Source organism: Canis lupus, chromosome 38, assembly GCF_011100685.1.
Source record: "Canis lupus familiaris isolate Mischka breed German Shepherd chromosome 38, alternate assembly UU_Cfam_GSD_1.0, whole genome shotgun sequence".
Lineage (NCBI taxonomy): Eukaryota > Metazoa > Chordata > Mammalia > Carnivora > Canidae > Canis > Canis lupus.
The window spans coordinates 11789355-11804935 of NC_049259.1; the positions used below are offsets into that span (position 1 = coordinate 11789355).

General features: G+C 39.1%; 1 protein-coding gene across 1 annotated transcript in view; it reads right to left on the reverse strand.

Moving 5' to 3' along the window:
• Positions 1 to 15581, reverse strand: part of USH2A (usherin) — a 702892-nt gene that overhangs the window by 49917 nt on the left and 637394 nt on the right. Inside the window, 1 exon segment of the mRNA XM_038586435.1 lies at positions 7978 to 8205. Within this exon segment, the coding sequence (XP_038442363.1) occupies positions 7978 to 8205 (228 nt within the window).

Sequence of the window (15581 nt, forward strand, 5' to 3'; positions counted from 1 at the left end):
CACATGCCTAAAAGCTAAGGACTCTGGAAGCTGATTCTTTTTTTTTTTTTTTTTTCCCAATTCAGGTTGCAGATCACCTGAGCACATACCTAAAAGCTAAGGACTCTGGAAGTTGATTCTTCTTTTTTTTTTTTTTTTTTTTTCTCCAATTCGGGTTGCAGATCACCTGAGCACATGCCTAAAAGCTAAGGACTCTGGAAGCTGATTCTTTTTTTTTTTTTTTTTTTTCTCCAATTCGGGTTGCAGATCACCTGAGCACATACCTAAAAGCTAAGGACTCTGGAAGCTGATTCTTTTTTTTTTTTTTTTTCCCAATTCAGGTTGCAGATCACATGAGCACATACCTAAAAGCTAAGGACTCTGGAAGCTGATTCTTTTTTTTTTTTTCCCCCCAATTCGGGTTGCAGATCACCCGAGCACATGCCTAAAAGCTAAGGACTCTGGAAGCTGATTCTTTTTTTTTTTTCCCCCAATTCGGGCTGCAGATCACCCGAGCACATGCCTAAAAGCTAAGGACTCTGGAAGCTGATTCTTTTTTTTTTTTTTCCCCAATTCGGGTTGCAGATCATCCGAGCACATACCTAAAAGCTAAGGACTCTGGAAGTTGATTCTTTTTTTTTTTTTTTTTCTCCTCCAATTCGGGCTGCAGATCACCTGAGCACATACCTAAAAGCTAAGGACTCTGGAAGTTGATTCTTTTTTTTTTTTTTTTTTTTTTCTCCTCCAATTCGGGTTGCAGATCACCTGAGCACATACCTAAAAGCTAAGGACTCTGGAAGCTGATTCTTTTTTTTTTTTTTTTTCTCCTCCAATTCGGGTTGCAGATCACCTGAGCACATACCTAAAAGCTAAGGACTCTGGAAGTTGATTCTTTTTTTTTTTTTTTTTTTTTTCCCCAATTCGGGCTGCAGATCACCCGAGCACATACCTAAAAGCTAAGGACTCTGGAAGTTGATTCTTTTTTTTTTTTTTTTCTCCTCCAATTCGGGTTGCAGATCACCTGAGCACATACCTAAAAGCTAAGGACTCTGGAAGCTGATTCTTTTTTTTTTTTTCCCCCAATTCAGGTTGCAGATCACATGAGCACATACCTAAAAGCTAAGGACTCTGGAAGCTGATTCTTTTTTTTTTTTTTTCCCCAATTCGGGTTGCAGATCACATGAGCACATACCTAAAAGCTAAGGACTCTGGAAGCTGATTCTTTTTTTTTTTTTTTTTTTTCCCAATTCAGGTTGCAGATCACCCGAGCACATGCCTAAAAGCTAAGGACTCTGGAAGCTGATTCTTTTTTTTTTTTTCCCCCAATTCGGGCTGCAGATCACCCGAGCACATGCCTAAAAGCTAAGGACTCTGGAAGCTGATTCTTTTTTTTTTTTTTTTTTTTTTTTCTCCTCCAATTCGGGTTGCAGATCACCTGAGCACATACCTAAAAGCTAAGGACTCTGGAAGCTGATTCTTTTTTTTTTTTTCCCCCCAATTCGGGTTGCAGATCACCCGAGCACATGCCTAAAAGCTAAGGACTCTGGAAGCTGATTCTTTTTTTTTTTTTCCCCCCAATTCGGGTTGCAGATCACCCGAGCACATGCCTAAAAGCTAAGGACTCTGGAAGCTGATTCTTTTTTTTTTTTCCCCCAATTCGGGCTGCAGATCACCCGAGCACATGCCTAAAAGCTAAGGACTCTGGAAGCTGATTCTTTTTTTTTTTTTCCCCAATTCGGGTTGCAGATCATCCGAGCACATACCTAAAAGCTAAGGACTCTGGAAGTTGATTCTTTTTTTTTTTTTTTTTCTCCTCCAATTCGGGCTGCAGATCACCTGAGCACATACCTAAAAGCTAAGGACTCTGGAAGTTGATTCTTTTTTTTTTTTTTTTTTTTTCTCCTCCAATTCGGGTTGCAGATCACCTGAGCACATACCTAAAAGCTAAGGACTCTGGAAGTTGATTCTTTTTTTTTTTTTTTTCTCCTCCAATTCGGGTTGCAGATCACCTGAGCACATACCTAAAAGCTAAGGACTCTGGAAGCTGATTCTTTTTTTTTTTTTTTTTTCTCCTCCAATTCGGGTTGCAGATCACCTGAGCACATACCTAAAAGCTAAGGACTCTGGAAGTTGATTCTTTTTTTTTTTTTTTTTTTTTTTCCCCAATTCGGGCTGCAGATCACCCGAGCACATACCTAAAAGCTAAGGACTCTGGAAGTTGATTCTTTTTTTTTTTTTTTTCTCCTCCAATTCGGGTTGCAGATCACCTGAGCACATACCTAAAAGCTAAGGACTCTGGAAGCTGATTCTTTTTTTTTTTTCCCCCAATTCAGGTTGCAGATCACATGAGCACATACCTAAAAGCTAAGGACTCTGGAAGCTGATTCTTTTTTTTTTTTTTTCCCCAATTCGGGTTGCAGATCACCCGAGCACATACCTAAAAGCTAAGGACTCTGGAAGTTGATTCTTTTTTTTTTTTTTTTTTTTTTTCTCCTCCAATTCGGGTTGCAGATCACCTGAGCACATACCTAAAAGCTAAGGACTCTGGAAGTTGATTCTTTTTTTTTTTTTTTTTCTCCTCCAATTCGGGTTGCAGATCACCTGAGCACATACCTAAAAGCTAAGGACTCTGGAAGCTGATTCTTTTTTTTTTTTCCCCCAATTCAGGTTGCAGATCACATGAGCACATACCTAAAAGCTAAGGACTCTGGAAGCTGATTCTTTTTTTTTTTTTTCCCCCAATTCGGGTTGCAGATCACCCGAGCACATACCTAAAAGCTAAGGACTCTGGAAGTTGATTCTTTTTTTTTTTTTTTTTTTTTTTCTCCTCCAATTCGGGTTGCAGATCACCTGAGCACATACCTAAAAGCTAAGGACTCTGGAAGTTGATTCTTTTTTTTTTTTTTTTCTCCTCCAATTCGGGTTGCAGATCACCTGAGCACATACCTAAAAGCTAAGGACTCTGGAAGCTGATTCTTTTTTTTTTTTTTTTCTCCTCCAATTCGGGTTTGCAGATCACCTGAGCACATACCTAAAAGCTAAGGACTCTGGAAGCTGATTCTTTTTTTTTTTTTTTTTCTCCTCCAATTCGGGTTGCAGATCACCTGAGCACATACCTAAAAGCTAAGGACTCTGGAAGTTGATTCTTTTTTTTTTTTTTTTTTTTTTTTCCCCAATTCGGGCTGCAGATCACCCGAGCACATACCTAAAAGCTAAGGACTCTGGAAGTTGATTCTTTTTTTTTTTTTTTTCTCCTCCAATTCGGGTTGCAGATCACCTGAGCACATACCTAAAAGCTAAGGACTCTGGAAGCTGATTCTTTTTTTTTTTTTCCCCAATTCAGGTTGCAGATCACATGAGCACATACCTAAAAGCTAAGGACTCTGGAAGCTGATTCTTTTTTTTTTTTTTTCCCCAATTCGGGTTGCAGATCACCCGAGCACATACCTAAAAGCTAAGGACTCTGGAAGTTGATTTTTTTTTTTTTTTTTTTCTCCTCCAATTCGGGTTGCAGATCACCCGAGCACATACCTAAAAGCTAAGGACTCTGGAAGTTGATTCTTTTTTTTTTTTTTTTTTTTTTTCCTCCAATTCGGGTTGCAGATCACCTGAGCACATACCTAAAAGCTAAGGACTCTGGAAGCTGATTCTTTTTTTTTTTTTTCTTCTCCTCCAATTCGGGTTGCAGATCACCTGAGCACATACCTAAAAGCTAAGGACTCTGGAAGTTGATTCTTTTTTTTTTTTTTTTTCTCCTCCAATTCGGGTTGCAGATCACCTGAGCACATACCTAAAAGCTAAGGACTCTGGAAGCTGATTCTTTTTTTTTTTTTTTTCTCCTCCAATTCGGGTTGCAGATCACCTGAGCACATACCTAAAAGCTAAGGACTCTGGAAGCTGATTCTTTTTTTTTTTTTTTTCTCCTCCAATTCGGGTTGCAGATTACCTGAGCACATACCTAAAAGCTAAGGACTCTGGAAGTTGATTCTTTTTTTTTTTTTTTTTTTTTTTTCCCCAATTCGGGCTGCAGATCACCCGAGCACATACCTAAAAGCTAAGGACTCTGGAAGTTGATTCTTTTTTTTTTTTTTTTCTCCTCCAATTCGGGTTGCAGATCACCTGAGCACATACCTAAAAGCTAAGGACTCTGGAAGCTGATTCTTTTTTTTTTTTTCCCCAATTCAGGTTGCAGATCACATGAGCACATACCTAAAAGCTAAGGACTCTGGAAGCTGATTCTTTTTTTTTTTTTTTCCCCAATTCGGGTTGCAGATCACATGAGCACATACCTAAAAGCTAAGGACTCTGGAAGCTGATTCTTTTTTTTTTTTTTTTTCTCCTCCAATTCGGGTTGCAGATCACCTGAGCACATACCTAAAAGCTAAGGACTCTGGAAGTTGATTCTTTTTTTTTTTTCCCCCCAATTTGGGTTGCAGATCACCTGAGCACATACCTAAAAGCTAAAGACTATGGAAGCTGATTCTTCTTCTCCTCCTTTTTTTTTTTTTAATATTTTATTTATCTGTTCATGAGAGACACTGGCAGAGGGAGAAGCAGGCTCCATGCAGGGAGCCCGACGCGGGATTCGATCCCAGGACCCCGGGATCACGCCCTGGGCTGCAGATAGATGCTCAACCACTGAGCCACCCAGGGATCCCTGAAGCTGATCCTTTGACTTAAAAGGTTCACATGGGGTTTCCTCCTATTTTTATTTTTTTAAAGTAGGAAACAGTATTCAAATCCCCTGTTTTGGATGATAATCACTTTGGACCTCCTCCTGAGCAGGGTAACTAGGGCCTATCCACACTGACCCTCTCCTTCAGCGTTTAGCGGGAGATGGAATCACACAGCTTAACCATTTGTTAACCATCAACCAAGGTTGATGAAAATGTGTGGCCATGTGTGGGCGCAGATACAGAGACAGACCTACATACACGTCTGCTGTACACATATACACAAATAGAGATACACACTTTGATGACTAGAAGATGGAAAAAGTCGTGCTGTTTTCTCTTGCATGCCACGGAGGAATTGATTGCTCCTTTGGAACAAAGTATTCTTTTGTTCTGGGGAAAGCTATCTGAACACCCGTCATATAAATGTAGAGCGCACTTTTCATCCCATATTATTCATCGTTGGTTGGGAAAGATGGGAAGCAACTCAACTTGAAAGTAGGTGTTTAAGTATCTCTGACCCTGTGGAGCCCACCTGAGCTCTGGATCCCATACCTGCTCTTTCCAGATTGCACCCCTGCAGTCATTCTCATTATCTCTTGCATCACCAATGTATCTCCCTCTACTGGGCTATTTCCATTCCTGTTTAAATGTACTCTAGGATCTTTCATTGATTTTTAAATGAAACCTCTTGACACACTAGTACCCCCCGGCTACTGCCCTGTTTCTCTACTTTTCACCCATATTTCTTTAAAGAGTTGGGGTCCTCATTCCTCCCTTGCCATTTTCTCCTCAGGCCATCCCAACCTGGCTTCTCATTGCACCACTTGATTTTCTTGTCGAGGTCACAATGATTACCTCATCTCCAGATCCAGGACGACTTCTCTGCCCTCATTCCACTTGATCTCCCCGCAGCAGTAGACATACTTTCTCCACTGTTTGGGGATACCCCACTCATCTACTTGTCCTTCTGTCCCACTTGCTTCTTCTGAATCTCCTTTGCTGGCCTTACTTCCCCCTCTTGACCTCCAAATTTCTGTGTTGCTCAGAGGTTGATCCCAGCCTCTCATCATCTCTATATTCTCTCCTTACCCAATCTCCTCTAGGTCCATGGGTTTAAATGCCACCCATACACTAATGAATTCCAAAAATAAAGAGTTCTAGACTTAACATCTTCAGCTGCCTACTTGTCCCTTCAAACCTGTATACTTTCCAGCCTTACCTTCTCAGTCAATGACTCAAGGCCTGAAAATCCCTTTTCCTTCATGTTTCACATCCAGTCCATTAACAGAGCTTGTCAGCTTTGCTTTCTGGATATCTTTCCAATCCACCCACATTTCTACCCTCACAGTAGGGTAGAAATTCCCACTGTAATTCCATGCACCTTCAATTCTAAATTTTTAGTATCAAAGCTCCACTGGTCTTCTTAGAGTCCATTTTCTACATGGCAGTGGAGTGATTTTGGAAAACATAAATTTGATCGTGTTATTCCATTGCCTAACCCCTTCAGTAATTTTTCATCACACTTAGAATAAATTCCAAACTCTTCATAGCCCACAAGGTTGGGCACAATCTACCTCCTACCAATCTGCCCTTCTCATCTTTTTCTTCTCCCCACAATGCTTTAACCACATTGGCTTTCTTCCCTTCATTTGAATACACCAAGTTCATTTCTGGCTTCAGGCCTTGCATTTGTTGTTCACTTTGTCTGGAACATTTTGCTCTCATATCTTCACATGACTGACTCGGTCTTGTCATTCAGGGCTCAGCTCAAATGTCAACTCAATTCAAATGATCATCCATTCTAAAATAGCCCGAGCAGGCACAATTACATCATTCTGTTTAATTTTCTTTGTAGTATTCATCCTTCTCTGAAATTCTCTTATTTGTATACTTTTTGTTTGTCTCTCTGTACTCCCACCATTCATGTATATACATACATACACACACACAGTGGTAAGGTGTGTGACAGCAAGGATCTTGACTGTGTTATTCACTCCTGAATAAATGCCTGGCCCTTAGTAGAAGCTCAATAAATACTTGGCGAAATGTCAATGAAGGTAAAGGAATTAGGTATTCCTATTGTCAATCATGCCTGGAAGACGCAGACATTGGAATGGAAAACAAACACTCACAAGGATGGATGCATTGTTGGGTGTGAAGAGAGAGACTCTTTCTCTGATAGGATCTTAGGGCTGTGGCTTGGATTTTAAGACCCTGGATCCTGTGGCTGAAGTCTCCTGTCCTAGAGTGGAGGAAGCCAGGCACTGTCATATGTGGGCAGGCTGGTAGAAAGCAGCTTGCTTCTGCTGCTGTGGCAGGCCTGGAGCAGCCGTTGTACTAAGCAGTAAGGCTACTATATGGAGGCCCACGAGGATGTGCCTGGGCCCATGAGCTGTAATTACAATTCTAAGTTAATTGCTTCAGGTAATTTCTGTTGTCATCTTCCTCATAGAGTTTTCAGGGAAGCTTTCTCCAGTCATAACTGTTCTATGTGGAATTAATGGGGTGCTCTTTGACACCTTGAGAAGGAGTGGTCAAGAGGAGGCAGAGTGTCTACAGCAGCAGCAGTCCCAGCCTGCAGAAGATAGTTGATCAGGGCCTGAGTGGTGGTCCAGGCCTAGAGGCAGTAACAGACTGACAGGTAAGTCACCACAACTGTTGGGGAGGAACATCCAAAAAGGGAGATGAAGACTGGCTTGCATGTGGGTGATCACTGAAAATAACAAAACACAGTCTAATAATGGAAATGCAACCCTATTTGTGCTCACAGGCTGGTAAAACCTGAGATGTACCTATGACATCAATAAGACGGCTACACATGGAAGTGGGCATGTTAGCAGACATGGTGGGGGGGCTTCCTGTCTTTTGCTTACTGAGGTCTGCTCAAAGTGCAAGTTAGGAAAGACTTAAGCAGATAACTGGGCAGGATAATTCAGGAGGCAGTAAGAACAGCCATTTAGAGTTCGGTGTTGGCATGACTTCCTGACTTCAAATTGCAATTCGATCATTTGCAATGTGGGCTTGGGCAATTATTTAGCCTTTATATGCCTCATGAAGTTTAGTGGTACCTACCTGGTAGGGCTGATGTGCAAATTAAATGAGATAATCCACGGAGAGCACTTAGCCCAGTATTGGGTTCATAGGAAGCATAATACATGGGAGCTAGTTTTCTCTGATCTCTGATTAAGTGCCTAGAGGAGCTATCAAGGAGGATTAAACAGACGGTGAAGGGTGTTTTCCCACAGTGACCTGATGACATGTCAGGGCTCATCTATTTATCTGGAGAACACCAAATATGATTTCATATTCGGGTAGACATTACCTTAATCACACCATTGGTTCTCACAGGCTCTGACCACTGTAGCAACAATGCCCGGCCGTTCTCCTGCTGTTCTACTGTAAAGTTGCCCAGTCCACTTGGGGAAGATTCCAGGGTTTGAACCACAGTCCAGGGGCTTGAAACTTCTCCTGCCTGGTTTGTGGCCACAATTCCAATGTGATATGTTGTGAATGGTTCTAACCCAAACAGGTGGGCTTGATGACTTGTTCCCTGTACAAAAATTACCAGGTTAGTTTTCCTTTAGGAATTGCTAACAATTGCTGGAAGGCATTCTCCGACCAAGGTACATTAGCAATGACAGTACAAATATCATAACTGAGTTTTGAATTATTAAGAACGCAATGTGGTTTTTAAATTTTGCATGACACTTGAATATATTATCTAATGTTGTATAATTTCAGACATACACAAAGTATGGATCAGATAGGATCCTTGCCTTTCCAGAGCTTCAACCCAAAGGATGTGATATATAACACCAAAAAAAAAAAAAAAAAAAATCTATGATGCTTCAGGTCAGTGCTGCATCCAGCTCAGGATGGAAATCAGTGGCACCAAGTTGCATGACAAAGAATGGGATAATCCTCAGGGTTTGGAGATTTAACTGGAGCAGTAAATCCAACACCATTTGTTTATACATAGGACTCTCCTCAGTCTCTCTCTCTCATTCTCTTGGTGAGTATTTACATCTTACAAATGCAATGAAACAGACACAAGAAAACAAAAACAAGTGAACTGAACTGTGCACAAGTACCGTTAGACAAGTCTACTGGTGCTATATATGTGAAAATATTCTCATTTGTTAGAAACACCATAACTAAAACTAAAAAGCTTACCAAAAGTAATTGTTACTTAGGCTTTGATAATTTGGTTTTTATTAATTTAAAAGAAAATAGTAGAATTAGATTTTTTTTTCCTGTTTGGAGAGAACATTTAGCATATATTACATAACTAAAAGCGAGAACTAAAAGTCTTCATGGTTTGAAAGAGCCCAGGGCGCTCTTTCTGTATCTGGGCTGGATGGATGGGTCTGTTTACAAATAAAAACTATGTCTGCAAGTGAACCGGTAATATGTGCATAGATGGGAAAACACAGACACACCCAGGGACACATACATACACATACACACAGTCACCTAGAGACACAGACACACCCAGAGACACCCAGATATACACAGTTTCTTTTGTGTAGCATACCCATTGGATGTGAATACTCATAAGGAAGTATTGACTGGCTTAATGGGATAGTTACACTTAAGGATGTGTAAGATCAGACTTGGTTTACTAGATGTTTAAATATGACAGTCTTGAAAAAAAATTTTTAAGATTTTTAATTTCTTTTTCAGAGAGAGAGAGAGAGAGAGGGAGCGAGCAGAGCTAGTGAGAGAGAACACGATTGGGGGGTGGAAGGAGAGGGAGAAGAAGACTCCCAACTGAGCTGGGACCCCAGTGTGATGCAGGACTCAATCCTAGGACCCTGAGATCATGACCTGAGCCAGAGGCAGATGCTTACCCGACTAAGCCACCCAGGGGCCCTAAATATGACAGACAGTCTTTAGTTGTCCTCTCTTCTTGGTGGATACAGAAGGACGAATGTGAGGGAGAGAAGAGGAAATTCTTTCTTTTTTTTTTTTTTTTTTAAGATTTTATTTATTTATTCATGAGAGACACAGAGAGAGAGAGAGAGGCAGAGACAGAGGCAGAGGGAGAAGCAGGCTCCATGCAGGGACCCCAATGTGGGACTGGATCCTGGGACGCCAGGATCAAGCCCCGAACCAAAGGCAGGCGCTAAACTGCTGAGCCACCCAGGCATCCCAAGGAAATTATTTCTTAGAGTAGGTACCTGAAGGCGTCAAAGTTATGTGAATGGACATTCTCCTTAATGTAGAGGCATCCAAATATCATTTTGAATAAAATCTAAAACAAGGAGCAAAATTGAACTAAACCATTTTCCAAAAAACTGGTTAGACAAAACCAAAACATCATAGATATAATTTTTGACACTCTTTTCTCAGTTTCTTGGTTATAAGTTTCAACTGTTTAATGTCTCTTATTATCCGTTAAACACAAGCAGAGAAAATATAATTTCCTTTATTTATCAAAAACTTGTAAGTCAATTTTCCTCTTTCAATAAGTCCCATTATGATATTACATGCTAACCTCTTGAAATCTTTTAATATTTAAACATTTGCTAAGCGACCAGACTCTGAAACAAATTTTATAGAAATACTAATTTCTCTTTTTTAAAATATTAAAAGTTAGATCATAAATATTTAAAACTTATTTCTCCACAACATTGGATTGGTCTTTTAGATAAATATAGCACAGAACTAGAATGACCATAATGAATATTAAATCTGAAGATGCTACAAGTCCCGATTACAAACATTCTTTTCTGATAAATGATTCCTTTTCTGTAGAAATAGGGCAAACATGGGCAAGATTAATAATGCAAAAAAGAAAAACTCTTTGTTCAGAATATTCAGTAATAGATGCCAAAAAAGCATAAGCTGCAAAGCAAATAGTAATCACCTCTAACAGATTATATATAAAAAAGGTAGGCTGTTGGGGGACATTTAGAGATAGCTTTTGTTATAAGAAACATGAAAAGCATGTGGGCTATAAAGCAAAAACATATGTATATTGTCAATAGCAGCACCTGCTCAATTACAGTTTATTTCAGAGCTGAGAATTCCATTCAGCCCCTAGATGGCAATACTATCAAACACTTTTGGTAACATGAGTACTTAATGATTAACAACGGGCATTCAGTCATCCAACACACTCCAGGCAACCATTAAAAAAATAACAAAACTGATTTCATTATAGATCCTTTTAATAAACATTTATAGCTCAGATCCTCAGAAAGCAAAAGTATTCAAAACGCCCTGGCCTCAAAACCTCCGCCACCTAATGTAGAAATATGACCTGCAGATCACGAGTTGAAGTTCCTACAGGCCTGATACAGAGAGGTTTAAAGGTTTATTCCCATAAAAGGTGATTACCATAGTAGTTTTGCTTACTTTGGTCTGTATCTTAAAAAAAAAAAAAAAAAAAAAAAAGAATCTCATATTGGAAATATAAAGGAGAATTTTTTAGCATAAATTTATGCTGAGGACAAGTTCCCGTATTCTGTTATTTCTGAAGAGCTACAACACACACACGCACACACACGCACGCATACACACACACCCCTTAGATAAACCTCATTAATGACCATGCTTTTTGTCAGTGTTTAGTAAAGTCCACATGAAAAAGAATGCGTAAAATTTATAAATGGCAAGATGATCCTTACCAATATATTTTTTGACATTTAAAGAAACCATTTATATTATTGTCTCTTGAGTGGATTTCCAGCACCAAAGTTCACTATTTTAGAATCCTGCTCTAAAATTTAGGCACGGTTCATTCTGTGGATTGGGTTGTATCTTGTTTATTCAGTTACTTTTTTTTGTTCCCCTTAAATTCAGAAGATTTGCTTGAACGCTGTCTATCTTAAGTGTTTTGGATTAAATTCCTTCCTTTGGGGATGTAGTGTTCTTCTCTGTTGACTGGTAAAAGCCATCATTAAAAGTCATTTTCTTCCCTTTTGCTCCTCTGCTCTGGCTTCTTCTTTCCCCTACAGAGATGATCTAGATTCAATACTCTCACTTCTTCCTCTTCATTGTCTTTATTTTGTGCCTTCTTTTTCCTCACTCTTCCATCTTCCTGATTCTTAGGTGATAGATTTCTTCTTATCCCTGATCTCTGGGCGACCAGCCTCTGCTTGCTTCCAGTGTGTCCTCATCCTTTCCGTGTTTGTGTCCACCTAATATTCATATGTTTATGCCAGAAGTATATTAGCTACTTTTGTTAGGCAGCAGATAGAGTGTGATTCAATAGAAGAAAAGAGGAATAATCTAGCCTCCACAATCTAATATTTCCAATGAGACTTAGCCTTAAAAAAAAAAAAAAGACATATGCATTGGATACAAATCAGCATGTCCTTTTATGAGACATAAAGACAAGACTCTCTGGAACACTCTGCCAGTTGAGGTTCTGCTGGCAATTTGAACTACATTTTAACCTCTCAACTCTGCTCCTGGGGGCACATGAAACTACTTGGAGTCTTCAGCAGTCTGACAATTTTACACCATCTCCTCTGATTATTTTTGATGACTTGAAGTGCCCCAAAGGTGGCCATGGGGTCAATAGGTTTATGTAGGTTGAAAATGATCAAAAATTACCATTGATCTGTAGCTGTCAATAAAAGGCTGCGTGGGGAGACTCCCTGCACAAATGTTTAAACTGCATAAAGCAACCTAACTTAGTCATCTTTGAGTCTATTGATCTGATGATCCAGCAGTTTCCAAAGCTTTCCCTCTGGTCTTTGTGGTGCATTTTCACTGAACCCACTTACCTTGGCCCTTAGGAATCTTTTTACCCTGCTCCTGGTAATGAACCAAAACAGTGCTGTATGGGCACTGCTGTGCTCAGCAACAGAGTATTGTGTGTGCTTATTACATTTTGGTAGGGGTTAATCTTTCTGGTCACCATCAACTTCATTCCCAGCTGATTTTTTTTTTCTGTCTATATTCTTTATCCTGGGGTCCTCATTTTAAAATCTGTGACTTTTGGCCTATAAATCCTAACCCAGATACAAGATTCCTTTGCCTTGTTAGTTATCACGAATGCCAAGATCCAGAGAATATGTCACATCAAAAGTTTGCTTTCCTTTGTTTAAAGAGAGCTTCAGAGGAATCTAAATTTAATGATATCAGCCTCTGTTTTTCTTAGTTGAACCACTTGGGTGCTTCTTAGTTTTAGTTTTATCATGAGTTATAGTTGTCCTTGTCATAATGACACAGTAACAAATGGGTTATAGTCAAGTTTCTGGTTTAGATTACAAATAAAACATGAGAAGTAAGAAAAGCCCTTATTTACTGTTACCTAAAAGCCCTGGCTTTGGACAGAGTACATCCAATCGGTAGGATGATATATATATTTTAAGGCTGACAAGGCAACACATAATGTTTCTGTAGATTTTTGAAAGCAAGATCAACTGAGGCATAGGTTCTGGAGATCTATCTTCCTCTCCACTTGCAAAGTTAATCTTTAACCTCACCAAAGTTGATCAACATATTTAAACTTACTACTCATTTCATAGAAGTCATATCAGTCTCAATACAGAAGTGATCTTTTATTACCCATAGCCAAGTATCAGCCTTGAATACTTATCCATAGGTATCTAAGTATGAGACTTCCCAGCCTACAAAATGTTAATACAGAAAATTTACAGATTTCATATGTGCATTGACTCTATCAGTGCCATCTCTGCCTACATACCTCCCGGCTGGTAAGGCAAAAACATTTTTTGATGGCACACACATACATGCAAAGTTGCTCCAGAATTGAAGATTGACTCATAATACAAAAAAAGTAGAAGAAAAACCATTTAGGGTCATGGCCTATGGTTTTACCTGCATGAAGAGTGGGCATATCCTAGGGAGTATTGCTAAGTGGCATGACAGAGCTGCCAAAATGGTTAATAGAACATTAGAACATCCGTTATTTTTGGTCAGGAGCTCCATTCAATTCTTTTTTTTTTTTTTTTTTTTTTTTTGACTGATTTTAGAGGTGGTGGAAGGGCAGAGGGAGAGCTGGGAGAGAGTCTTAAGCAGACTCCACACTGAGCATGGAGCCTGACTCTGGGCCTGATCTCATGACTCTGAGATCAGGACCTGAGCTAAAACTAAGAGTCACATACTTAACCAACCTGCACCACCCAGGTGCCCCCCATTCAATTCTTTAAACACCTTTGTGCATCTAGTATGTACAAGATTCTGTAAAGTTGCTGTGAGGACATAAGATGGATAACACAGGCCCTTAACTCTTAGGGCCTTATAATCTACTAGAGCAGGTCAATAATAAATACAGATTCACACAATTGAGGGGGTGTTAAGTGCTGTAGCCTAGTGACAGGGAAGTAATGAAGGGATACTTCAAATTGGGAAGGGAGGAGGTTGAGGAGTGGGGGGCAGACTTACTTGGGAGGTAGCATCTGATCTAGTTCAGGAAAGATGCAGAGTTTGAGGAGAAGAAAAATGTGAGCGATTAGAAGAAATAAAGAACAGAAGGAAAAATGCAAGATATGTTTGGGTATGAGCTGGGAGTTGCATGGAGCTGAAGTGTAGGGAATAATGGGGATTAAGGCTGGAAAGAGATTGGTGGCAAGACTGGAGTGGGCTGTGAAAGTCACCCTAATTTTTTTGGATGAAAATTGGTTGGGAAACACTGAGTAACATTAGACAAAAATTTGAAGAACCAATTTGATATAAAGAGCTCTACAATGCAATTTGAGAGAATAATGGGACTTTAACGTTTTGCCCTATTGTGGTATATAGGTCATGGTCAGTGATTGATGAAATAAAAAAAAATCTGCCAAGAATTAATTAATGAATTCATTTATATATTATTCAGCCAATAAGTATGGATCGTCATATATAAAAGGTAATGGGAAAGTATTTTCTTAAGAATAAGGTTTAAAAAATCTTTATTGAATGTTTCCTCTCTCTCAAAATTTGTAATTATTCTTTCGATGCAGATGTTTGTCTTTTGATCACAATCAAAGTGGGGATTATAAAAATTGGGCTGAATTGAAGCCAATTATACTATCCCCTGTGTGGACCACTATTAGAATCACATGTATCTGGTGTGTGTTTTTCTGACAGTGGGCACATGTTTATGTGAAGTCATCCATACTCTTGCACTGGTCCCTTGTGCATATCAAACAGCTATGAGGCAGCTGGAAAGATGAGGGACACTATTGATGACCACATAGAATGATAAAGCATTCCTAGTTCTGGGTTCTAACTCCTGTTCTAAGGTGTAATTTGAAAGATTTCAAGAAAGTATAAATACATATTCTCCTTTTAAGTAATTGTGATATGTATAATTTTAATTGATGACTCAGGGGCTATTTGTCAAAGCAATTGTAAATTTCAAACAAAGTGTTTGGTTTGGAGTATGCATGTGCTAGTACTTTGAGTGTGCACTTTTATGTCTCTACTCCCACAAATATCTACATTCAGAAAAGAAGAATGATGTGGAAAGAGGGGTTTTCATTTTTCCCTCTCTCAGAATACATAATTTATTTTGTAATGGGGGGAGGTCAATGCAAAAAGAAGATTCGATTCATAGATTTTTTCTTTATGGACAAAGGGGCTCTATCAATTTAATCAATAAAGCAAAAGCTAGAGTTCTTGCAAAATGGACGATGATGCCTCAGTTACCATAAAAACATTGAAGAAAAAAAGAATGGCTTCAAAATGGCTCATTTTTCAAAAGAGAAGAGGAAAAAAAATTAAATTTGTGATAATTAAATTTTAAAGTGGCAAATCAGTCACACTAAATATTAAAAAGCAGTACTTCTGATCTATCAAAATTAAAAATGTGTGTACTCTGTGACCCAGCAATTCCATTCTGGCAATCTATTTTATGGCAATACTAGTAAAACTGTACTAAAAGATATTTAAAAGAATTCATTCCAGCCATAGTCTTGTATTTATTCAATTCTTGATTAAACACATATTTATTGAGGGCTTCCTGTG